Source organism: Sparus aurata, chromosome 24, assembly GCF_900880675.1.
Source record: "Sparus aurata chromosome 24, fSpaAur1.1, whole genome shotgun sequence".
In the NCBI taxonomy this organism is placed as follows: domain Eukaryota; kingdom Metazoa; phylum Chordata; class Actinopteri; order Spariformes; family Sparidae; genus Sparus; species Sparus aurata.
This window is the reverse complement of record NC_044210.1, coordinates 15,611,934-15,638,075: the sequence shown is the minus strand read 5'-3', so window position 1 is coordinate 15,638,075 and position 26,142 is coordinate 15,611,934. Positions and strand designations below refer to the sequence as shown.

The window sequence follows — 26,142 nt, the reverse complement described above, 5'->3', positions numbered from 1 at the left end:
AGATAATCATCCACTTTTGAGACTCAAATGGGTCTCGTTTTGTATGAATTAATCAACATGGGGTTCAATTAAATTTAAGTGGTTTTGGAGTTTATTTAATCAAAGGTTTACCTCCATCAGTCGGTACGTTTGTGACTTATAATGTTGGATGGTTTGGACAATATTTAACTTTATAGATTCAACTGTACTGTTTTTTCTGAGTTTAAACTTTAAACAGAAAGTCAGTCATCTCCAATGACAAAACTAAGAACCAACCAAACTATGAAACATCCAATGTGAGTTGTTCTGGTCTAAAAGGATACTTTCGGCTCTCTCACTCACTCTCTTTGAATCAGCCCTTGGATTTTTAATGTCCCTTTTTATTTCCACACACTCAAATGCCTTTCTACCAATTTGTCATCACAGTGGCTTTACCTGCCATCGCCTTCGGGACAGAACTTGCTTCAGCATCGCCGTGCTGATGCTCTTGTTCGTCGGTGACTGCAAGACAAAAAGAGGGGAGTCGCCATTAACCTTGGCGGGGATATAAACACAAATCTCATGACACACTGAAAGGTTTGAGGCTGGGTGATTCATTTTCTGAGTGATGACTCACCTTGAACCAAGGATGACGAAGGCACTCGATGGCACTGGGCCTCCTAGAGGAGGCAGAAGAGGCAGGAGCGTGTTTAGAAAAGAAGTTATAGATATTCATGTGTTTATGGTAAACGATCTAGATGCTTACAGTCTGTCCACCACCAAGAGCTTGATGACGAATCCCTTGGCTTCTTTGCAGAGGTCAGAGAACATGCTCTCCTCGAACGCCACGTTGTAGTTACGGATGTTTAAGGCTGTGGCTCGGTCGTTCTCGCCAGCGAAAGGCGACACACCAGTCAGGCTGAAGTAAAATAAAACATGATGCTTTGAGTCACATTAAAGTTTGGGCCTCTAAAGATACATGTTTTGGGGAAAAAACAGAAGTGTATATGACATACCAGAGGTAAGTGATGACACCGATGGGCCTGTGGGAGAGCAGGACAGATGAATGACACGTGGAAACGACATGGAAGCTCATAAAAGACAAGAGACTTTATTACAATTGCAGATAACGAGGCTGGAGCCTGCAGTGTGTAGTCACTTCTCCACGCTGGAGAACAGGTGGCTCACCATATGTCTGTTGCCGTGGAGACGGGCGTTTGGTTAACGATCTCCGGTGCGACATATTCTGGCGTGCCGTACTTGCAGTAGTACTCCTCAGAAGAATCCAATTTCATGGCGTTACCGAAGTCGCAAATGCGGATCTGGTCGCTCCCGGCGCTCGCCATTAAAATGTTTTCAGGCTAGAAGAAACAACGTAAGGTACTTTTAAATCAGATATATTGATCAATAAATCTGCAATGTTTGGACGGAGAGCTACCTTAATATCAAGGTGGGCGATGTTTTTTTGATGGAGGTAACGGAGACCTTCCAAAACCTGCTGAACACTCACGCGGATCTGTGGAGAAAAACACCAGGGAAGGAACTTAAAAGTCGTGTTACATAATGATGGCGCAGTGCAGTCAGCGCAGGCACACACAAACCTCCAGCTCCTTGACTGTTGTTTTTTTGGACATTCTCTCCAGCAGCTCCTCGTGACATCTTCACACAACAGTTGAGGAAAAAAAAAAAAAAAAACATTGAAGAAGAAGAAGAAGAAGGAGAAAAGAGCTGTGACTTGACTGCACAGATAAGCCAAGTGGTAGGTGCATGAGAAATGAATTATAAATGAGCAAAACTCCCACACATCCTATCTCTTGCTAATTCCACTCATCGGCGATGAGTCAGAGAGAAAAGGCTGCGCTGCGCTCCATTCATGCCTCCAGGGGACTGCAGAAGACATTAGGATTAATGCTCTGGATCTTTAGTGTCCTTGAGATGCATGTAAGTGCACTTTTGTTCAACAACGAAGCAGATCAAATTTGAAACGGCACTGCAGGAAAAGTAGAGCCTTTTCGACTTTCTACAGGTAGAAAAAGAAGCTGCAACCTTTCCCGTCGTTGTGAATAAGCCACGTTGAAAGGATACAACTCTGTGATGATCACCACCATGTTCTTCTTCTCGAAGGCGTCGTGGAAGTAGAGGATCCTCTCGTTGTCCAGCTCGGACAGCAGGTCCATCTCTCTGAGAGCCAAGGCCTTCCTCTTCCCTCGAGCAGAGATGAACTTGGCAGCGAACTCGGCCTTTCCCTTTTTCTGAGTCACCCGCTTCACATAGGAGAAGGCGCCCCTGCACCAATCAGACATTTAGACATTAAAAAAACAATGATACCAAAAGAATATTTTCAAAGGAGACTTGATTCTTTTTTTTCATAATCGTACCAGCCGGAGTGACCTCATTACGGCCGCAGATCTAAATACAGCTACTGTTTGAGCGTTGGAGTTCATTCTTGACCTTTACGAGCATTATGTCTGACAAAATATTATCAGCTTAAATGTCAACTCGCTTGCTTTTCAGCATTCGGTAAATTACTGCAGCTGGAGGTTCAAAGCCAGCGAGAGGACCTCTGAGCTCTGCACTCGTTTTGATCCCGTTCACGTCTAAAATGTTATTTAAAGAGAAATTTAACACAAGGCTGAAAAGAAAGAAAAAGAGTTGAAATTCACTGGATGTACAAAGATTACTGAATCAACCTTCATGCTTCTCGGGTGTTTGTTTGTGCTGTTTGGGAGAATAGAGTTTGCTTCTCTGTTTAATAACCAAAACACGTCCACTGGTTGGAAAACAGACTATCCTGCCTGCTAATCATGCTGTTCAGATTGCTCTACAATTCACAGCAAACGTCCGTCTCCACCGAGTCAGACTGAGGCGAATCATCTGTCGGGCTAATGCGTTCGCTCCACTCAGCCTCGTGACTCATCTCTCGTTTTTCTGTCTGCTGTTGTTAAGCAGGTGGCGCCTGCCCGCCCTCCCACGGCCCCGACCCTCGCCGCTCAAACTGCCATTAGCGCCGATGCGTTCGCGTGAAGGGATGCGAGGCGGCGGGAGTGTGTGCGTTCGTCGCCTCTCGCGCACTCACCTCCCTATCTCTTTGTGGTTGTCGTAGTAATCCGTCAAGCGCCTCATCTTCCTCAGAATGGTTCCCTCGTCCTCCATTGGCTCAGCCTCTTCTTTTCGCTCTGCATGGAGCATGGACACGGGCATTTTTATGTGTGTGTGGGTGTACACGTTTGCCAGCAGAGTGACAGATGGCTTCATATTGTAGTCTCGAACCACCTTGTGTTCTCGCCCATATGGTGGAGATTTTAAACAACAAGTAGCATTTACTGGTGCAAGACTAAATGGTAAAGATCAACAGAAAAATGGCGGAAATGTCCCTTAAATTTCTCATTATAGATGTTTCCTCCTCTTATCTTTCTTTACTTTAGGTCTCACGGACTCATAATCCTTCTCACAGGTTTGGATCTGATCCATTTGACAACAGACCTGTGTGGACGGTGAGTTCGGCCTTGCAGGAGTTGGAGCCGGCCAGGTTCTTCGCGGTGCAGGTGTACACACCGGAGTGATCGGGACAGGCGTTGAGGACAACCAGGGAGTATTCTGGGTCATCGTACACAAATGTGAAGTGGCTGCTCTCGGAGAGCAGCACATCATCCTGCAACAGACCAATCAACTATTAATATGGTTTTCTCCATTACACAACCCGGCTGCAACCGAAACGAAAAACGCTCTCTGGAAGATATTCTAGCTTTGAAAAAACATCACAGATGACAATTTTCTCAAACATCACACCTTAAACCACAGAATATCTGGGTCTGGTTTCCCTTCAACCACAACAGCCAGACGGCACGTCTCCCCGATGTGCACGTCCACATCCTCCATGATGGTTTCAAACTTGGGAGGCACTACGGAAGAAGAAAAAGAATGAAAAAGAACATAAAAGGTGGACATTTAAATGAATGACTAAGAGTATAATGATCTCCTGTCTTTACCCAGAACCCCAGGATATGCCAGCTGGTTTGAAAAGTGGCATATCACAGAAATTATGATTGGTTTTTCAAATTTATGATGTATTGAACCAATAACGTGCTACAAACACTTTCGCATGAACAAGATCCTCTTAAAAGAGAGACGAGGACAAGAGAGATTGTTTGTTGTGGTAGTAAAAATGTTAATAGTTCAATATGTTTCGCATTAGGAGAAACCATATTCTTCCAATATTGGTTATACTTGTCGCCACTTAAAATGTTCTTCTATTCAAATCTTCTTTTAACATTTATGGCACTCAGGAAAGGAATGTCTTCACTGTAAAAGACTGAAGTCATTCTTGGAGACGCAATGATCCTTAACTTCATAAATAGCTAAACTTAAATTACAAACAGCTTCCCCTCTTTGGCATTTACTGCTGCCAGGAATTCAGTAGTAAGTTCTTTGGATTCAAGCTGAAATGCTAAATTTACCATGTGGTGCTCTGGACTGAACTGACCTGCCATGGCCAGCTGAAGCGTGCAGAGGTCGCTGCCAAACTGGTTGCTGGCCGTGACCACCAACTGGCCGACGTCTGTGCCTCGGACCCGCTGGAGCTTCAGGGTGTGTTGATCGTCGTCTGGCATGCTCATCTCATACGTGCCCGGTTTGTTGACCAGCACCACCCCCCTCCTGAGGAAGACGGAGCCAACAAGTAAAAGTCAGAGCTACAGACTAGAAATCAAGATCTAAGGGTCTCATGACAGAAAAATGTTGTAACTTCTTGAGTTTCCATGCTAGAAAAAACCCTGTCTGTTATAGCTAAGAGGCTAATATCAGTGTTATCCACATTTGTTCTGTCTTTATTTATAACAGTCCCTGATGAGAACAGCGCCTTCACTTGTCTTGGTATTCCAACAATGATTAAAGACATAAATTGATGTGAGAAAGAGGGACCAACCTCTTCCAGGTGACGACTGCATGCACGTGGTTCAGAGTGATGGTGATGTTCGCTGGTTGGTTCTCAACCACGTAAACGATGTCCGGTTTCTCCAAGATGACTGGTGTTTTCCTCAAATAGGGTCCTACAGGCGTGAAAGATTAAATAAAAAAAGACATCAATCATCATCATCCTCCTTGGTGGCAACTTAACGGTGCCTTCCTCAGCTTTTTTTTTCTTTTACCTCTGTCCAGCAGCTGCACCAGGTCAGTGGAGGGTGATGGTTTGCTGAAAGTCTTCCCGGTGGACGTCAGCACTCTGAAAGCATATCGGACTCCTTTGGACAGCGAGGTGACGGTGTAGTTGGTCTCCCTCAGGTTCGACGCCACCACAGACCACTGGATCGAGCCCAGAGGCTGCTGCTGGACCACGTAAAGCAAGGCGCCGGAATCTGTGCAGTCAAATATACGACAATAAAACACATGGTCAGGTGCTTAAGATGCAAAGAGAAAAAGGATTTTGTTTTGTTTTCAAATCTGTGCTGATGAGATATGGAATCCAAAGAGGCTTAAAAACATCTCGGAATGAAAAGAAAGCAAAGATCCAGGACGAGTGCGCTAAAAATAGTGTTCCTCTGCAAGTGTTTTATGTTAATTGAATTTTTTTTGATAAGGCCTTTCTTTGTGCAGTATTGAGGGCAAAAAAAATTGAAATTAGCATCACAGAGGCACAGTGAACCTACCGAAAGAAGAGTCGAGCCTCTTTGGTCTCTTCCAGCTGAGGCTGATAGTTTTCCCTGTGATAGCCTCGATCACTGGGGGGCCGTCAGGGGGGTCAGGAACGATGTCTGGTTTCAAATTAATAAATACATCATTATACACACAACTACACTGGAATTATTATACTCTCATGTAAAATTAAGCGTCCGTCTTTACCTGTGACGTATAGATGTGCATAGCAGGCTGCTTTGCCCACTTTATTGGAGATGACGGCCTTGTAGACGCCCCCATGAGCGTGACAGGCATTCCGAATGACCAGATTGTGGACATCCCTGTCTGGATAACAGACACACATGTTTCTTATTCACTATGTCCCCCTAAAAAAATTATTTGTTTTTGTTTGTTACTGACATCTTCCCTTACACTGGGTCATCTTGCGTTCCTCGCTGCTCTCGATACGCTTGCCGTTGTGGTACCAGCCGATGGTCGGGTAGGGAAGGCCCGCCACCTTGCATTTCAGCACCACCTCTTTGCCTTCGATCACCTCCACGTCGGCCAGAGGTTTAACAAAGTCTGGCATCGTCCTCCTCTCCACTTCACTCTCCAGCACCTCGGGCTCCTCGGGAATGGATGGCATCTTCTCCAGCTTGGCCCTGGAGGAAGGAAAGATTGACGGGTTTATTTCATTTCTGTGCATTGAGAGCACGAGTGTCTCCTCGTCTCCTGGCAGCTTGGTTTTGATTTCAAGGCTTATAAAATGACATAATATGTCATCGAGTTGTCTTCCATATGAATGACTTCTCTTACATGTGAGAGGTGATGGCGGCTCGAGGTTCTTGCATGTAGAGCTCGGCGGTGCAGTCAGCCTTTCCGTAGACGTTTTGAGCGACTGCTGTGTAGAAGCCCTCCGTATCGCTGCTGACGTGGGTGATGACAAGTGAGTGACGACCCCCCTCTTGAAGGATACGAATGTTCTCACTCTCCTCCACTCTCGTCTCTGAAAGAACATTTATGTTATGAAAAATCTCCATTGAGGAGATGTTAGTTATCTAGAAAACCACCAACAACCGATTCTTACCGAAGTGCATCCATGTGACCCGTGGAGCAGGCAAGCCGCTCACTTTACAGTCAAACCGGGCAGTGCGACCTTCGATGACCTCCAGGATGTCCAGCTTACGGGTGAACAGAGGCTCCCTGGATGGGGTGACCCTCAAGTTGGCGCTTGAGGTCAGCTCCTCTGTAAATACAATGGCACATCGCTTGGTAATGTATCTTTTCAGAGGCTTTTTTGAACATTAATACAACACTGCATCATAAACTGTTAAAGACAGTCAAAATTCCTTGACCTGCACGAAAAGTTAATGGGGTCTATTCTGGGCCGAGATCCAACATCCGTCTTAAATTTAATTGAAATCTGTAGTTTTGGCAAATCAAGGAACCAACCATCAAACCAACCATTCAACCATCCAACCAGCCATCCAACCAACCATCCAACCATCCAACCAACCATCCAACCATCCAACCAACCATTCAACCATCCAACCAACCATCCAACCATCCAACCAACCATTCAACCAACCATCCAACCAACCATTCAACCATCCATCCAACCATCCAACCAACCATCCAACCAACCATTCAACCATCCAACCAACCAACCATTCAACCATCCAACCAACCAACCATTCAACCAACCATCCAACCAACCATTCAACCAACCATCCAACCAACCATTCAACCAACCATCCAACCAACCATTCAACCATCCAACCAACCCAACCAACCATCCATTCAACCATCCAACCAACCATTCAAACATCCAATCGACCAACCTGCCATCCAACCAACCATCCAACCAACCATCCAACCATCCAACCAACCATTCAACCAACCATCCAACCAACCATTCAACCAACCGTCCAATCAATCAACCAACCAACCAACCATCCAATCAATCATTCAACCATCCAACCAATCATTTAACCAACCAACCATCCAACCAACCAACCATTCAAACATCCAATCAACCAAACAACCATCCAACAAACCAATCAATCAATCAATCAATCATTTAACCAATCAACCATTCAAACATCCAATCAACCAAACAACCATCCAACCAACAACTTAAACATCCAATCAACTGACATACCATCCAATCAATCATTTAACCAATCATCCAACCAACCGTCCCTCTACCCAACCCAACAAACAGAAACATGCAAAAAACATACAAAACAAACAGAAGCAAACACATCCATAGCCTCCTCAGTAGGAACAGATATCAATGTGTATTTTCCAACTTCCTCTCCAAACAATAGGAAAATGTTTGTGGTTTACCTTTGGCAGTGCTCAGCTTGCAAGTGTATGTTCCACTGTCATCCTCGTGTACTGAATTCAGCAACAGACGGCACCTGTAAGATAAAACGAAACAGTCTTTCAAAAAACAATTCATGTTGAAAAGTAAAGCAGTCTAGAACAATGGATTTTGGATCCAGGACAAACAGATGAAGGGATTTTAACAATAAACAATCTTTCCAGGCTCTCATACACGAGGAAAACCCGTTATTTACACAGACAGTAAAACAAAACTAAAGAATTAAAGACCTTTTGCCATCAAAATGCATCTTGCAGTTGAGCAGCGCTGGCTGGATTAACTTCCCATTGGACAGCCAGTCCACATCAACGTCTGGAGGTCCTGTGATGTAACACTCAAACATGGCCGACTCTCCGGCCTTCACCGCCACGTCTGTGACCTCCCTGGTGATTTTCACCGCCGTTTGTGCTGCATTCACTGTTGGACACATTGAAGATATAGCCACAAAGACGTATTACAGGAGATTTGTTGCAACGTGATTCAACTAGACAGATTCAATTCTTCATCACTTACCTTTGACCTCTACTCGACACTCCGCCTGCTTGCTTCCAAACTCGTTGATGATCTTGCAGACATAAAGCCCTCCGTCCGACCTCTGAGCTGAGCCGATCCTCATTTCACTGGTGCCGTCGTCTGTTTCTCGCACGGTGAAGCGCCCCGCTGTCTTCACCGTGACTCTGTCCTTCAACCTGGGTCGATATAAAGTGGCTGTCAGAGTCCTTTATACCCATGTGTTTAATAGAGGGCTGGTGCGTATGTGACAGGGAGACAGTAAGTGACCTTGGGCTGATGTAATAGCTTCGGGTGTCGGCAAAGTCTGTAATAAAGCTTTCAAGAGAGCCATCTTACCAGTAAACCATGGGTTTGGGCTGCCCGCTGACCTTCGCTGCGATGACGACGTCTTGACCCTCCGTTACCCCCTGGTCACATGGTGCCACCTTTAAACAATTACAACATCGTCAGTAGTAATTATAGTTTGAAGCAATTATGCCAGCCATAGAAGCTTCTGAAATCAGAGAGCTTTCAGCTTTTTTCTGTGAATAGAACTAGGATTATAATCAAATTAAATTAAATTAAATATCTTGGGGATTTTATTGGAAAAAAACCAAGCAACTGGACTCAAACCCAAAGGATCCACTGCTAAGGCCCCTGGTACCAGACATCACAGGATACCCCCAATCAATGGAGGCCCTATGGTGGATTGGACTTGGCTCAGACCCATTGAGGCATGGACACAGGAGTGGTGGTGGTGTCTGGCACCAGGGCGCTGGCAGAGATCCTCTGAATCCTGAGGGCTGCGAGGTGGAGTATCCCTGGATCGGACTTTTGTGTCTCTGGCCATGCCTGTGCAGTTTCTGCAGTGTGGTGGGGTGCATTGTGTTGCTGAGAAGCCACTGTCATCGGGGAGTGCTGTTGCCATGAGAAGGTGTACTTGGTGGTACGTGTTAAGTGGCCTCAACATGAATGTCAGTACCCAAAGTTTCCTAGAAGAATAGTGCAATGTAACAAGATCAATGCTATTCACCGTCTCTGTCTGTGGTTTTAATGTCGTGGCTGATGTGCAAGTAAAAAAAGGAAAATATGAATTTCATGTCACATCATAGAATGACTGTGCCTAAAATAGCTTCATTTATCAACCTCTTCATTTTCTGACAACGGTGTGATGACGGACCAGCCTCTGGCTTTCTTTTTTTTGGGTCGATTTTGGGAGTAATGTTTAAAGACAGTCAGAACAGAGGATCCGATTTAAAGAAGAAATCTAGGTTTTGCTTTTGAGACTCACTCACCTGAAATGATGGAGGTTCTTTAAAGTGGACCCTTTTACTCGGAGCAGGTGTGTCCCCAAGCTCCATCGCCTCCTCCTGAGGGCTCAGGTACTCCTCATCCGACTGGGTCGGGCTGCTGACCTCCAAGGCCCCGGCCTGTTTCCCACATTGCATGTGGGTTGGCTCTGCGAGAACAGCAAGAGTGATACCACACATAAGAAAGCACACATGAACTAGATCTAATTCACTTTCCCTTTGGTTCATGAAAAGTCAAAACCAATTTGCACACTTCTTAATTTGTGTAATTAAGTGCAAATCTCTCTGAAATATGGTTACCACGGCACCAGGGTGGCTCGTTAAACCTTTAGACGGGAACAATCTGTCAGGGCTCTGATGTTTACAGTCTTTGCTTGCTTTTCTGGAGATTACCATCGTTCGCCAAGATGAGCAGTTGGCAACATGGAGCGGTGACTTAGACATGAGTGGGCTACATATATACACACACACACACACACACACACACACACACAGTGTAGGGACCTCTCTGAAGTGACCGTAGCTGAACAGATAATGAATTAATCCCTTAATCCCTGACCCAATCATTCGCTTTTTCCCAAGGAGGTTCCAGAGCAGACGCTGTGTCTGGACTCCTGGCAGCTCCTACTAAAAGTCAGAATTAATTCACGGCTGGATAGAGAAATATAAAACACCACCGCCCGACAGTAGCTCTCTTTAGACTCTTATATCTTTCTCTTTCTGCCCCGTCGCTTTCTCTTTGCTTCTGCTTCCTACTTTCTCTGTAAAAAACTCAGACATCTGACATTAGCAGATAAGACCGCGACAACTGGAAATGAATAAAAGCCATCAGTGGAGCAGAATGAAGACATGTCCTCCTTTGAGGACTGACAGCGTATCGGACGCACGAAAATGCAGCTATAAAACTAACTCAACTGTCTAAAAGGACAGGAGACGTGGTCCTCTGCTGTAAACGGGCTTGTCCACACGCTAAAAATCTAGATAAACCAAACAACACTCGACTTGTAGCAATAAAACATTAGATTTATTGATTTCCTCCTCACAGAAAAACAGAATTAAAGCCAGATTATAGTGTTTAAGTATGTAGATATTCACGAAGTGTCATAATGCCAGCATTAAAAGGAAAAATATCAAAACAACCTACCTAGATTCACATCCCTGAGCTGCGTCTGTGCACCAGGGGATAACTCTCAGGAGTATTTACGTGAACCTGCCAACTCTTACACAACCGCAGCACAGTCCCATCCAGCTAACCTTCCTTTTCGGTCTCATCTTCTGTCCTATTGCCGTCACATACGTGCTCTCTAAAAATCCTGACATCCAAAAGCCACTAAAATATCTAAAAGTCATCTTTTGTGTAGATTCAATACATTTCTTTCCTTGAGAACTGAGTGAAAAGCTGGGAAATCTTCATACTTGTTTCATGTTTTATGCAGAAATCACAAGACAACAGTGTTTAATCCCCTTCACCAAATAGAGGTTTGCCATCCTTTGTAGCCTATAAATCACTCCCTCTGTGTGTTTTGGTGCGCCCTGCCAAAGCTCCACTCTGTTCCCTGCAACAAAAAAAAAATGACTCACAAAATCTCCCACCACATTCTGACAACTCCGAGCTCTGTATAGCGTGAAATCTGAGGGAGAGATGAAAAAACTCCATGATTGCAGCAGCAATCTCGCACTGGGGACATAAAGCAGACTGCAATTACCCGCGAGAACAAGAGGTCGGCTAAAAATACTCCGGCAAGTTTCGACTCCTCTGGCCTAATATGGCAACGCGAGGGGCCCCCGGTGCTGCTGGCGAGACGGCACCAGAGTGCAACACTCACATTTGTTGACAAAACTAGTGACGTGCAGGTTGCATTTACATGAGATGAATCAACTCTCCGGTACAAGGAGGCACAGGCTCTTCACACGGCTGCACGGCAGAAAACACACATCCACCTTTGCAAGAAGGAATATTTATTTTGTCTACAAGCCAAATCCAGTGCCTGCCTTTAAGACTTCGGGGACCTCTGTGCGACGGGGCAGGCCCGCGTTTTTGAATCCTCACCCAGCGCCGTTAAGAATTCATGGGTTGCCATGGCAACTATCACTGCACGGAGCCCCCCCCCCCCCCGGCCGGGATGCTGAGCTCCAGCAGGCCTTTGTAGTCATTAAGACAGAATGTCAGGCGGAGGAGGGCTGGCAGTGGATTAAAGCGAGTTTTGCGTGTGAGTCAACATGTATTTCATGGGAGAGCCATCGTTTTCATGTGCCCCGACGTCTCTGTCTTCGTTTTAAATGGTTGTGTTTCGTGCTTGTAAATGTGCCACCCCAACATCAAATCCAAGCCGCTGCGCGTGGAGGGCTATCCTCGCTGATCTGGCCCTCGTCTCACCTGATTGGATGTAAAGCCTGGCGCCGCAGGACGCTCTGCCGGCCGCGTTGACAGCCGTGACGCAGTACGACCCCGCGTCGTTCGGCCTCATCTGCTTTATCACCAGACTGTGCCGCTCACCCTCAGCCTTAACCACATGGAAAGCGTCGCTCCGTATCTCTACATTACTCTTCCTCCATGTCACTGAGGAGGCAGAGAGAGAAAAAAAAAAAAAAAAACACATTCACACAGATGACAAACACACCAATGAAACCACCCACAGGAAAACAGATATAGCACCATCCACCTTACAAAGATGAGCTCACTGGTTTTGGGTTTTGCAGATTATCACTTAAAAGCATCTTGAATTTTCAAAAGAGCAGATTTTCGATTGAAATCCAAAAGTCCTGACATGGAAATCTTTGTATTTCCTGCTGCAAGAAGTCACTGTTCTCTGCATTTATGTCAGTAAGTAAAAAGTTAATTGCATACTTTCTTTATCTGTCCAAGTAGTTTACTAATAACCGACTTCTCAGCTGTACCTGTAGGTGGCGGGCTCCCAGCGACGATGCATTTCAGCGTGACCTCGGTGCCGCTTGATGCCGTGACATCCTCAAGAGGCCTGTCAAACCTCGGGCGCTCGGCCGGCTCGTCATCAGCAGACAGGTAGGAGTCGTCGGACGAGCCCCCTGAAGACGACACGTCAGGTTAATGCGAGGCGGCATGTGCTCCATTACCTGGTTTTCCTAAATGGGTCAGCCCCAAAATTAGTCGTGGGCTAGTTCCTTTCTTTGGCATCCTTAATGTGGAATGAGTTCTATCAATGAGTCTGGGCCCTGCAGCAAATCTGTGTATTAGACACCATTATCGATCTACATTTTTCATATATTTATCACCTTTTTGTCCATAATCTTGGTGCCTCTTCTGTAATAAGCAACAATATTGAAGCATAAATCTACCCAGCACTCCACACGGAAAAAGAGAAATGCTTTCCCTAATTAGATAATCATCATCCAGACACATTAGTTTTGGGGGTTTCTCACCCCGACAGTAGGTTGAGAACCACTCGCTGAGGCTAATGGAGCCAAATTACAACGTACTAAATCTCGTGTTTCGTCCTGTGGTGTGTAGAGAAAAAACCCCGGAAATGATCCAGTTGTCTGTGCAACGGCGTCATCAACAATAATAGCACTTGGAAACACCAGAGGGGAAATGTTGCCTGTTGCCACTTTAAACTATAATGACCTTGGTCGGGTCGTGCAAGCAGCAGCCACTGTGGTGTGGCCTCTCCCTGAGAGACCTGTCAATCAAGGCAGACATGACCTCAGAGATATTCCCTATTAGACGGACAGAAGAAACACTGAAGTTTCTCATCGACGTTGGTGCGGTCCAAGTATTTTTGGAGCCGGCAGCCGGAGGCCATTAGGAGAACTTGGCTTTAACATCCATCTGCAGTAGCTGCTGTTTGATCTTTACAAAGGCAATCACCATAAAGTACATCCTACCTTCCTCTGGAGATCTGGGTTGAGCAGCACGGCCCGTCTTGCTCTTCCGAACTTTCCCCTCCTTCCTCCTGGTCTTAGTTCCCTCAGCGCTCCTGTCTGCGACGCATTCCGTCTCCATGGGTTCATCCTCCACCAGGATCGTGGGGATGTTTAATTTCAAGGCCGGAGACGTCCGACCCACCTCCGCCTTCCTCCTTTTCAGGAGGGGGCTGATGGAGGGAGTGGGCGACGGGGTGAGTCGGGGGGGCTTGGGTGGATACTGGGACCCTGGTTCCCTCACAGTTATTTGGGACGCTCTCTTCCCATGCGGGCTTGGTGATCTACGGTCCATCTTTGAATCCATCTCCAGATTTCTGAAGGAGGATTTCTGAGACGTGGGAACATGTGCGTCTTTGTCAGCTGCCGGAGTGCTTTGTAGGGTTTCCCTGCGTGCAAAGACAAGAAAAGCGTTATGTAATACTGACAAATGTGATATAAATATTCAAGAAGTGGAGCGCGGATCCCGATTTTGTATCCAGATTTTGTGGAAAATTGGCTAATCTAACAAAGAAAAATGTTTTTTTTCAAAGATATTAAAAACACACAATTTCATCAATATAGATGGATTTTCTCCAAACCTGGTGAGGCTTGTCCTTGTGGCTGATGGTAATGGTTGTCCTGGTAACTGGTGTACTGGTGCTGTCACCATGGTAACAGAGATTTTTGCTGTGCTATCCACTGGTTTCCCCTGCGAATCTGGCTGTGTCATCTTATCCTTCGCAGGGTTTTCCCTCCGAGTCCCCAGACCTTTTCCTCGGATGTTCCCTTCCCTCTCCTCCACGGCTCGCTCCCTCGCCTCCAACTTTTTAACCACCTGGGGAGGAATGGGCTCTAGCTTCCCCGTGGTCACCCTCTCTTTCTGCGACAGCTGCTCGGTGGAGAACGCCTTCTTCAAGCTCGGCTTCCCCACGAGTTTCTTGATCCTCTGGAGCTCCTCTGCGAACTTGCTCTGGACCCTCTGGGAGTAGCTCGTCTGGTCCTCTAACGAAGAGGCCCGTTGCTTGAACGCCGTTCGTTTCTGGGCCGCGGCGGGGCCTCCCACCTTCCTTCCGCCGTCGTTTGAGTCGAAGGGAACCGCTCGTCCTGATGCTCCTCCCGGCAGGTCCACGCTAGCCCTTCGCTCCTCAAAAGCGCGGACCTTGTCGGAGATCCTTGGCCCCGCACGAGCCAGTTTGGGCGTCATGACCACACCAGATGCCTGGTCTGTCTTAGAAGATTGGGGATCTGAAGGTTTGGTTTTATCCGGGTCTTGCTTCGGGGCACTGATGCCATTTTTGTGTGTGGTGGGAGGTGGCTGGGGAGAAGACAGGGGGGCGTGGGCGGAGAACCCCTGAGATTCATCAGCAGTTTGAGTCCTAGAGGGGTGAGGATTGAGGGGACACGGAGGTGTGAAGTTAGAGCTGTAGTTGCTGTAGGCGTTGGAAGGAGCAGGCGTACCTCCATTTTGTGTTTGTGTTGTGTTTCGTGTTCATCAGTGAGTTCCTTGTGTGTTTGTCTGTGCTCCTTGCGTCTCGTTTTCAGAGAGCAACATGTATGAGAGTGTAAAATGCAATGGCTGATAAAGGAACAGAAATGAAACAACATTGCCCACATGTGAGATTTGTTTTATAAGAACTGAATCTAACTGTGGAAGTGTGGAAGACACTCTAAAAAAAAAAAAAACAGCAATAACTGGAAATTTTTAGGCATGTTGCAGCAACAAAATTGCAGATTTACAACAAATACCCCTGCTTCAAAATACAAAAAAAACCCAAACAAAAACGTCATGCCTAAAAAGAACCTGTGATCAATAATATGTGAGAACATTCATGCTAATATTAGCTCGGGATCAAAGCCAGCAATCCATGCATGCCACAGCAAACAGATAGAGATATGGTGTTAATCCAAAAAAGTCAGGGGCCGCTCTACAAAACATGCAGGGACTGAAAAAAGAGTAATCACAGTTTTCAGAAAGTGCTGAATAATACATGTTAGCAGATTGTACCATGTCGTCTTCTTAAATGGCTATTAGAAATACAGCTTGTTAGCTTAAGACTCGTTAGCTTGAAACCAAACCACACTCACAGCAATAAAAAACAGAGTCAAAGGAAAGCGTGATCTCAACATAAACGTGTATGAAAAATGGCTGATTTTATGAAATAAGAGTAGAAAATAAATGAATCACTCTGTAACTTATAACATGAAGTACAATTTTTGCGAGTTGGGTTCATGGAGGATATAACGTCTTGTCTTATGTGTCAGTTTTCTTTGCAATTTGGGGGGTTTTGTGGCCAGTCTTTCTTGTTTTGGTCTCCTAAAAAATAAAATGCCATGTGCTATAACGGCATAGAAAATGTCCTCCCTCTGTAGAGGCTGAACATGCTCCCATAGTAGTCGCTGCCTACGGAAACACTTTCCTCTGACCCCTGAACAGGCCGCGCAAGGTTAGCGTGAGACGCCCGGATCAGCGGTTCCACACCCAGGTGACGGACAGGGGGGGCCCCCTCAGCAGGAGCCCCTCCGAGGGCTTGCCTGGCTGGGTTTGTGGGGTCCAAATGGGGCCCTGGAGGGCGGGAGCCCAGAGCGCGAAGCTCTCGCTCCACCACAGGGTCATAGGCACCGGGCAGGGTCGCCCTGCGGTCTGAACCATCTGGGTTATAGTCCATCATCCCTCCTCCCTCACCTGCAGAGAGACAGAGAAACAAGCCTGGACTGTAGTTTTCCATCACAGCTGTAAGAAAAGCTTGTTTTTAAAGAGCAAAACCCAGAAAAATGCTCAGGGTCGTCCACGCCAAGATCAATCCGCTCCACGATAACAATCTGAGCATCCAAACTGACGGAGGGTAACATTTCTTGAACGATTGTGACGAGCATGCGCTGCACGCTCCAGGAAAACAGATATTGTTGACCTTCTGCACGTCGCGGAGACACGAGATAAAGGACACAGTTTTCACGACAAAGCTTTTATAGTATACCTTTTCAGGGACTACTTTAAGCTGTGGATGAATACACGTTTAGTAGTCTAATGAGTAATTACAGCAGTGGGATGTTGCACTATATCTGGGATTGACTCAAAATAAGCTACGGCGCCTGTGTTCGTTGTAATTAAGGAACACCCAGTGCAACAGTTTGGCTAATTGATGCGTTTTTAATCAGTTTTGGACAACAATGGAGCTCTGCGGCACCGAGGAGTAAGCCACAGGGCTTTGTCTGCACAGGCGGTGCTTCGGTGTTGGTTTTGCTCTGAGGAAATATCACCAGACGGTGAGAGGAAGATAAACCTGACTTGAATACCAGATGATGTTTCATTAATGTTAAATGAAAGGTCGATTAAAATGTCAGAGAGTTAATATCATTTTTGGAACGCAATTAAGCTCGTGTGGGAGGCTTTCTGCTTTTTTATTTTATAGGTATAAAAGAAAGCGCCGATTATCAATGCTTGTTTTTCTTTTAAATGTCTGACAAGTCTGTAAAAAAGATGAATTAATCAACTAAAAGATTCATCAATCCAAGGAGCAAGAATCCTGAGCTGGTAGAAACTGATACTGACGTAAAACGGAGAGCAGGAACATCATTAGAAGTCGGGATTAAGAGTCTATTGATCGCTCGAAAAACAGGAAATGAAACAGAAAGCGTGGGAGCGACGTCGCGGGGGCAGCGCGCACCACTTAAAGAGATCCTCCCCCGTCGCAAATCAGGTAATGATTGACGTTTTAGTGATGAGCAACGGAGACAGGACTGCTTGGGGCGGCGAAAAGAGCGAGCAGTCAGCATCTCGGGCTAACGACGGAAACCTTGAAGCGGCGGCGGTGTCGAGGATATAAAACGACAGACTCCCGCCGCAATCAGAAATGGTTCTGACTCAGCGCCACAGTCGAAGAAAACAAGAGAAATATCACAAGGTCTTGACATTTTGAGCTTCAGAACGCTGTTGCCATTTCCTTGTGAGGCAATTCGGGCCACCTTCACCTTTCATTTTGAGGCTTTTAGTGCCGCGAGTTGAAGCTAAATGGAGGGTCATTTTAACAGGCGATCCCGTTTATACACGTCCGCAGGATCTCAACATCGTCTGGAGTCTTCTGCAGGAGGCAGGAAACTAATCTGTAATTCCTGTATGCAGCTGAGGCAACCAGAATCTGCTCCTTGAAGAGAACAAATGATGCATCACCTCGTCCCTCCCTCATTTGATATTCTCTTTCTTTCCCTCTCTCGTTGCTGCTCGCCTCTGGAGGGAACGTGATGGAGGGCGCGTCGGCCCGCCAACACGAGAACTTAGAAAAAGTGCAAACACTGCGCACAAGTGAAGGGAAGGAACATAAACTTTCTCTGTGGTTCAGGAGAAGGGTGTCAATATTTCGGATCTATATTCAGACATCCTGTTGCCTGGTTGGGAGGGCAGGCGGCTTCCGTGACGCCAATGCACCAACGCCACTTTAGCAAATTAGTGAGGAGTATTTCGGGGAATCTTTTCTATACAGGGAAAAGATCAGTAGGTCAAAATCTGCCACGCAACACAATCCTTTTAACATCTGCATTTCTTAGTGTGCTGTTTTTGTTCTTGACCCGCCATAATCTCAAATAAAAGCCTGTTTTGCTAAAACAAATGGCTTTAAAGCACAACTTAAACTCGTGTTAGCTCCTACAAACTGCTATTCCGCATATACAGCGCCCCTGTTTGTTTACAGGCCCCTTAAAAAGTTGCATTGTGCATCTTTAATCAAGAGAGGGCCTAAATTAGTTGAAAGTAGTTAATGTTTTAGTTGTTTATCCAGCAAAAATACCAAACATACTTCTGTAATGACACCGTTCCTACATAGGAACACCCTTCACTAAACGAACACCCTTCGTAAAAACGAATAGTTTTTTTTGCTAATAGTTTTTAAGCATCTGATCTTAACAGTATATACACTGTCGTGATTATTTTAAGCCCAAACACAAAGGAAAAAAGTTATTTCCAGACCATGTAATAGCCTTCTAAACTCACCATGACACAACATTAGAAAGAGCCCTCTACCGCAAGAAGCAAGAATACCTACATGCCTTCGGAGTGTTCCCTTTTTCCACAGCTACAATGTCATGCCACAATTTTTTTTTCATAGTTCGCCAAGAGTCCATAGAATGGGAATATCCATGTCATTTAACCCAAAACTAGCTACAAGCGTCGAACAATCAAGAAACCCCAGGGTCTTAGCTTTCATTTGAGACCAAGATTATGTTTCTAGGTAAAGGGGTTCTCAAGTTATAAGCCTTTGAATCTCAGTAGGTGCTCTTGGAAAAAAAGGACCCAAGCAAAAACGCACAGACATGCCTTTAGAAAAAAAATGTGAAAAATCAATTTTTTTGTCTTTTGACTTCAAATTTTGAGTGTAGCAAGCTGAGACCTGTGGCCTAAGTGTGTCTGCTGTGTCCATAGACATACCTGAACCCTTATGTCCTAATCAGTTTATTGACATTTGAATTGGACAAAAACCAAAACCTGTGTTCCAACCTCTGTAACTCTGTGTAAGTATGTCATAGAATCACACTTACACTTCTAGAAAAAAACTTGAGGGTGTTACCTTTCCAATGGTACCAAGCACATCCCTGAGTCTCAAACTATGTGGAAGCTGTCATGCTTTTAATTTCAGTATGTCGTTTTGGAAAAAGAACCTTAAAATGGGGGCGTTCATTAAGAGGTTAAAGGACGACACAATTCCACACCGTTTACCTTGTTTATATTTGGCGGACCCTGCCACCTTTGGCTGATAAATTGGCTTTCAGCTCTCAAACGAATGCAAATCCAGCCAAAACTGTTGCGCACACAGTCCCTACAACAACCAATCTCAGTCGAGCATATCTTAACGTCCCACTTACTGAATGTACCGTAGCTCCATTACGGCGCTACATTCATTTCCTGATTGAATTCTGGCAAAGCGAGAGCACACACAATATCGTAGAATAACTGCCGCCGCTTGCTTTAACATCATTTATCCGACAGAAGCAGCCTCAGTTTTCTGGGCTGTGTTTGTTCCCCGTGGAGCCCGGCAGTGAGATCCAGACCTTAGACAGGTTCCCTGCTGGAAACTGGGGCAGTGTGTCACTCGGTTGCATCACACCATCGAGCGTTCTGCCATATCGGATTTTATCCAATGCACGTCTTGGGCCAAGCTGATAACAAGCCTCCGTTAAATCTATCAATCCTGCGTTGAATCATAATTTTGTAGAAGTGTGCTTTTGGCAGCGACGTTGGCTGAAGATCACCTCATAAATACCGTTTAAAGAGCCACTGAATGTGCGCTGCGCTGCATAATCTTCTGCAAGTGTTGCAACTTTGGAAACGTACATTTAAAGAGTAAAACGTCAGCTGTGGAGAGCAGACCTGGAATGAAAACCTCAGCGAGATTTGAGATGCCGTACCTGCAGGTCCTCTCCGTCCGGCCTTGTCGTGGTGCCTCCCGGGCCCTTCTTTGGTTTCCATCTGAGGTTCAGTGGTCTCATCCTCTGTGGTCTCAGAGTCTGCAATAAAGACACGCGAATGAGTCAAGGTGGAGAATGAGGAAGGAGAGAGAGAAAAACAGAGGGTGGTGGTGGTGGTGGTGGTGGAGAAGAAGAGGAGGTCGAAAACAAACACAGTGTCCCGGAGAAAATGACATTTCACGTTGACTTAGCGGGCGCCGAGTTTGATGGGTCCTTGAAAAGAGCCGCTGAGAACCCCCGGAGTGAAATAAATGGGCTGAGGCTGGAGCGTGACACGAAGCCAGCTGTGGCTTATAAAAATACATGGCTGCGACATGGAGGGGAGGGGGACGCACGGGCGCCCTCTCCTCGGGTCTGCAGCCTGACCGAGCTTATTTTCTTACATTTACTCATGCTCAATGCTTTGTTCCTTTCATTTTTACTTTATTGGATTTAAAGATTATTTCAATATGACCCCTGTTGAGATCACAGTGCCTCTTAACCAGAGATTCAAAAACAGCACAAAATATTCAGGATATTCAAAGGAGCTGGTTTTAAAGGGATAGTTCACCCTAAAAATCAAACAGACTCTTGCGCTATTTATACCAGCTAAGATATATTTGGCGTGGGTTGCAGTTTTGGAGACATCGGCCTTCTCTCCGATATAAAAGGGACTAGATGGTACTCGGCAGTGACGGAATGTAACTAAATACTTTTACTCAAGTACTGTACTTCCACTGTACTGTACAATATGTTTAGTTCGTATTCAGGGATCTTGGGAAGCATTGGTGTTGGCATGGTAAGCATGCTAACGTCTGTAGCGATACTTAGATTAATTTAGATTAATCTAAGTTATTTACATACATATGAGTTGATTACTGGATAATAGGGGCGTTCTTGATTCGTAGACTAACCTTACTAGTCGACACCAGAAATACAAGTCGGTTAAAGTTATTATTTAAATGACATATTGACATAATTTGCATTGAAATGTCATGTACTCTTACTGAAGTGTTGCTAATGTTAGCCACCGGTTAACGTTGGTTATACATACAGATCAAAACTGTGCTAAATTTGGACATTAAAATAATATTATCTCACTTTTACTCGACTCGTTTAAGTTTAAACTTCAGGTTAAAACCCGCTGGTCGACCTTTTTCAAAGGATCGGTGTGAATGAAACAGCAGAAAACTTGAAACACTTGAAAATGCAAAACATTTAGAGAATGATGTCATCAACAGCAGACACAGTCACAGAAACTCAAAACGTGCCAACAAAGAAGAAAACGATGGACTGTATTCATTCGACTGTGGTCTCGATTTTAATAAGAAACATTCAAAAGCATGAAGAGGAGACAGATAAAGGGTTGTGGTGGCAGTGCAGACAAAAAAAATAAAATATTATGGAGGAGAGTTTCACGAGGAATCAGATCTAAGAAATAAAAAAGACAAGAGAACAGAAAAAAAGGGACGGAGAGACAGAAAAACAACAGACGCTGTCGAAAAAACAACAAAATTGCCTGAAGCCGCACGGCTCACATTACATCAGCGGGATGAACAGACTCAGTCGGATGGAGAGATGTTGACGTAAATAAATAAATAAATAAATCAACTGAGAGATGAATCAAGACAGGCAGGTTTACCATAGCTTTGCTTTCGGCAGGAGCGGAAAACTTCGCTTCCATAGTGGCAGCAAGAGAGGGCAGACGGGAGAGCACCGTTACTATGGAAACCAGCATCTCTCTCACCCACACGACCAATCCTCTTCGTACCCATTAGAGTCTAAAAAATCACCAGCCAAACTGCTGGGCGGCTGACAGATATGTTTACTGGTTAGAGAGCTCGTGAGGGAGGAGGAGGAGGAGGAGGAGGAGGAAGAGGAGGACGACAACCACAAAATGGGTCGCACCTCATTGCGCCTCAAACATCAAGTCAGATCCTGATTAGATAATTCCAGAAGGTTCCGCCTAATGATAACAAAAGCCAAGTGTAACATGAACAATCACCATTAACTCATTACATTGCTAGCAGCATTGTGTAGCCTGTGTCCTCCCTGGGTGTGGGTATGTAGATCCACCCGGCTGTATCAAATGAAGTTAAATGGCCTCGCACGCCGGAGCGTGGGGGGGGGGAAATCGACTCGGAGATGTAATTACGAGGGGAATATATCTCAGCTTGTGTTGTAATGCAAATACAGCGAGCCTCTGGTTTGGCTTCGATCACTGATTGCGCGAATACGGCCAAATATTCGGCCGTAAACCATCGAGGCCAGACATTAGTCACTCCAGGATTTTTATGCAGTGAGAGGCAACGGCGTGATTACAGAAACGTTGCTTTGAGGGGGTGGATGTACAATAATAAAAAAAAAACCCCACTCCTGTTGTAAGCAGTCAAGCAGTAAAAGCATAAAGGAACAACTACAGCAATACAGATGTTCTACAACAGCAGCTTTCATATATTAAAAGGGGTTATTAGAGGAGTAAATCAAAGTGGAGCACAGGCAGAAAACAGGAGGAAGCTGCAGTAGGTTACATTCTTTACAGAAAAGTAAACAACAAGTAAGATAGTAGAATTGGTTTAAAGCTCATACTGACAACACACCATGGGTAAATCTGCCAAAAGTCCGTGTGGAGTGCCCAGTTCTCTGAAACAAGATACAGAGCACAATGCATTATTTAACAGTAAACACAGCCACAGAGTCTGTTTTACACAAAACACCAGAGAGCAAACAGAGAGTGGTCGCATTCACCCAGGAGGACTGTCGCTGTCGGGATGTTTTTCCTTTAAATTGGCGAGATTTGTACGAGAATTTGTTAAAAAAATCACGTGTATGTAGGAAGAAATGGTTCTTTGTTATCGTTATATCGTGATACGGCACAGGAGTTGTCTTTTTCTGCTTTTCACGTGATTTTAACAGACTGATTTCCTCGTTCTTAAACTTATTTTTACCAACATTAAACATTGCATTATTATTTGTGCTGCTAACTGTATTCTGTTACTCGTTAGCTACTGTTAGCTTGTTAGCTCAGTTAGCCGTGCAGCTAGCCAAACTACATTGTGATTCTGAAGAAAGATGGGTCTTTTTTTAGCGTGCTAGCTGGTTAGCATGCTAACTTCTTGATGTGTCTTCACATTCTGTTGAGAGTTTTGGGTTGTTTTGAAATGTTTGAAGCTAAAATTCCTACATACTGCACCTTTAAACAAATATCACCCAGCCCTGCTGTAGGTATAATGATAAAGTGTCATAATGCAAACAATTTTTATGATTCAGATTCTTTGATGACGTTAGTGTGACGAAATAAACCCAATGTTTGGAGCTTTATGTTTGGACCTGGTTTCTCCAGTTATTTTGACTTCCAGTTCAGAGCCCAATAAAAGCCGGTGAGTGGAACCAGACATCTAATAAAATAAGATTATACACAAGTCCTTTCAAGACAATCTACACCACGTGGTTTGTAAATGGTTACAGCAGCACGTTGTACATCGTCTACCTACAACTGATATTTAAAGTGGTAAACTTCAGAACCATATCAGAAAAAACATCTCAGTTATGTGCAAAAAAACCCTTCAATAGTTGGTTGTTTTGTTGGTTTGTGAACCGGATTACACAAAAACAACTGGACGGATTTCCATGAAACTTGGATGGATGATGGATCTCAGCCCAGAATAGACCCCTTTAACATTTGGTGCAGATCCAGGAGATATAGTTAATTATTCAGGGTTCCTTATGAAAAGAATCTACTGTTATTAGGTTGCTGGTATCTAGCGAGAACAATTTGATGTGGATCCAAATAAAAAAATCCACATCTAGTGGATTTAAATCTGTTTTCATGGACGGTCTTCAGCTGCTATAGTAACAACATTGGATTAGGCTTGATTCAATTAAAGGAGACAGCTGGGCCTTGGTGGAGTTTTGCCCTCTGTGGTGCCATTCTAGTTTTTAATTAAATCTAGCTTGAAAACATTAATCTACTGAAGAAACTTTGGCACGATATGATCTCTTTTATGCTCAGATTTGGTTTCGAGGAGAGTTGAGAAATGATAGCGAATCATCGCTCAGCCGTATCTAAAAATGTAAAATATCTGACTAAAGTCTCGGGGCCATGTTTGAGAGAAAGCGTCCCCCTGCTGATAAAGCACTTGGCAAAAGTGCTTCTTGGACAGTCTGTCAATCAGCACCGAGGAGAGCTCCTCACAATGACTCACGGCTTTGCAGCGAAAGGAAGCAAAAAGTAGCAGAAGTGCAAAGTGAAATGACTCATTTCACACTTGTTTCCCTCCCCGGCGTTCGCGGCGCACTCCCCCATTGGTTAATGTCTTCGTGTCAGGCAATTTGATTAACTGTTGCCTGGTGGTAACTGCTGTTTGACAGACTCCACTGGAAGCTTCCATCGTTTGTCGTGATCTCCATTGTTACGGGCCTCGAGGCAATCATATCAGCAGAACCCAGCCGCAAACGAACAGGCAGCATTTTGGCGAATACTTCAGAAAATGTTCTATGGATGTAATCCAAATCCTCGCAGCATTATTCGCACAAATCTGCTGCTGGAAGCAAAAGGACGAGTCTCGAGGGTCTGATATTGATGCAGAAATTCAGAGGAGGCGAAGCGACCATCTGAAATCGGCTTTATCCCGCGCCCTGCTCACTTCGCAGCCCTTGTGACTGGCTGGCCTGATTCTCATGTCTCCACGGAGCGTAGCCTACTGACACACTTTTCATCCGCTCCCAATTTGTGAAACCTGGTATAAGAAATTATTTATCGAGCAGCAAAACTGTCACTACTGACAAGGAGGGATGCATATTTCATGAGAATGTGCACAGAGGTTTTAGGATGTGAAAGGGGGATTATTGAGCCCCTTTTAGTGGCTTTTACTGCAATGAAAGATATTTCTCTACCTGGCAACCCAGAGTTTTCCTCAGTTGACTTTCTTTGTTAAGCTGTCCTGATTTGTCCTCAATTTGCCGACAGATAATAGAAAAACAAAGGCGGAGAACAGCCAGCATCGCCTCTCCTGTCTTTTCCCATTTCACCCTGATCATCTGTGCTCGGTTTTAATGAATGTACTCTCCTTCAAAATGTTTCTTTTACCACTTTTATCTGTTACAAATCAACACATTTGCATTAAATTATCAGGTAAAGGGTGTGGCGGGACATCCAAATACGTAAAAACCTACTATTCCTACTAGAATCCAGCTTCGTAACATCATCTCCTTCCAGAAAAAAAGGGAGCAAACTCACCTGAAATCTCTTCTTGGACCAGATTTTCTTCATCTCGTCAAGTAGCGCTTCCTGTCAAGCTTGCGAGATTACCTGTGGCATGGGCTCAGAAAAGCATCCCCACAACCCGAATAAGCCCAGGGTGTGGCATGAACAACCCCCTCCAAAAACAAACAAGAGGGTGGGAGAAGGAGAAGAAGAAGGAGAAGAAAAAAATCAAGATTCATAAGCGGGATTCAGCCGCCTTTTTGTGCGTGGGCGTGTTTACTCTCCAGTCTGGCAGCAAAGATGGGGAGAAAGAGCGAGAGAGGATGCAAATAAGCCGGAGCCAGGTGTCTTTGTGTCTGAGTGTGTATCCGCTGATGTGAACCGCGTCCCTCTCTGACGTAGAGCGTCGCCTTCAGAGGGGGCAATTCTCAGCCTCTTCGTCCGATCCCCTCCCCACCACCCACCCACAACCGCCGCCGCCGCCACCTCTGCTGCTTCAGTCGAGAGCTGGAGCAAGAGGAGGAGGGGGTGGGAAGTCAGAGCAAGAGGGGGTGTGTTGGTCTTGATTGCGGTGATGAGAGGAGGAGGAGGAGGAGGAGGAGGAGGGGGGAAATGAGGAAGAAAACAACCGGCTTTAAGAGCGTTTTTTTTTTTTTTAGATTGGGGCTGAAGGAAAAAAGTCAACAAAGGAGGGGAGAAGGAGTGGGAGGGAAACATACGAAGAGGAGAGAGGAAGGGGGGGAAAGATTCGTGAGGGAGGAGGCGGGAAGGGAAAGAGAAAGGAAGCGGGATGCATGATAGGATCGAGGGGATGAACGAGGGGGGAAGGGTGATCAAGAGTGAAATGTATCCTCAGCACTCCT

At 45.2% G+C, this 26,142-nt stretch overlaps 1 protein-coding gene across 5 annotated transcripts in view; it reads right to left on the bottom strand.

Moving 5' to 3' along the window:
• LOC115576902 (striated muscle preferentially expressed protein kinase) overlaps positions 1-25,752 on the bottom strand; it is a 37,235-nt gene extending 11,483 nt beyond the window's left edge. Inside the window, exons 1-33 of one of the 5 annotated variants that reach the window (XM_030409529.1) lie at positions 25,313-25,752; positions 22,674-22,716; positions 21,716-22,039; positions 20,035-20,133; positions 16,171-16,321; positions 14,238-15,014; positions 13,621-14,045; positions 12,658-12,804; positions 12,137-12,319; positions 9,745-9,908; positions 8,807-8,895; positions 8,471-8,646; positions 8,188-8,374; positions 7,921-7,994; positions 6,659-6,817; positions 6,388-6,577; positions 6,004-6,233; positions 5,797-5,916; positions 5,604-5,708; positions 5,106-5,312; positions 4,883-5,006; positions 4,442-4,614; positions 3,748-3,860; positions 3,442-3,610; positions 3,035-3,134; positions 2,044-2,244; positions 1,560-1,617; positions 1,397-1,474; positions 1,147-1,319; positions 975-1,001; positions 725-877; positions 596-638; positions 415-480 (exon numbers count right to left, since the gene is read on the bottom strand). In XM_030409529.1, the coding sequence (XP_030265389.1) occupies positions 415-480; positions 596-638; positions 725-877; positions 975-1,001; positions 1,147-1,319; positions 1,397-1,474; positions 1,560-1,617; positions 2,044-2,244; positions 3,035-3,134; positions 3,442-3,610; positions 3,748-3,860; positions 4,442-4,614; positions 4,883-5,006; positions 5,106-5,312; positions 5,604-5,708; positions 5,797-5,916; positions 6,004-6,233; positions 6,388-6,577; positions 6,659-6,817; positions 7,921-7,994; positions 8,188-8,374; positions 8,471-8,646; positions 8,807-8,895; positions 9,745-9,908; positions 12,137-12,319; positions 12,658-12,804; positions 13,621-14,045; positions 14,238-15,014; positions 16,171-16,321; positions 20,035-20,133; positions 21,716-21,848 (5,094 nt within the window). In that variant the 5' untranslated portion in view covers positions 21,849-22,039; positions 22,674-22,716; positions 25,313-25,752. The remainder of the gene's footprint in view (positions 1-414; positions 481-595; positions 639-724; positions 878-974; positions 1,002-1,146; positions 1,320-1,396; positions 1,475-1,559; positions 1,618-2,043; positions 2,245-3,034; positions 3,135-3,441; positions 3,611-3,747; positions 3,861-4,441; positions 4,615-4,882; positions 5,007-5,105; positions 5,313-5,603; positions 5,709-5,796; positions 5,917-6,003; positions 6,234-6,387; positions 6,578-6,658; positions 6,818-7,920; positions 7,995-8,187; positions 8,375-8,470; positions 8,647-8,806; positions 8,896-9,744; positions 9,909-12,136; positions 12,320-12,657; positions 12,805-13,620; positions 14,046-14,237; positions 15,015-16,170; positions 16,322-20,034; positions 20,134-21,715; positions 22,040-22,673; positions 22,717-25,312) is intronic. The other 4 variants (XM_030409530.1, XM_030409533.1, XM_030409531.1 and 1 more) reach the window with 4 other exon arrangements.
• Between the last annotated feature and the right edge of the window lie 390 nt (positions 25,753-26,142).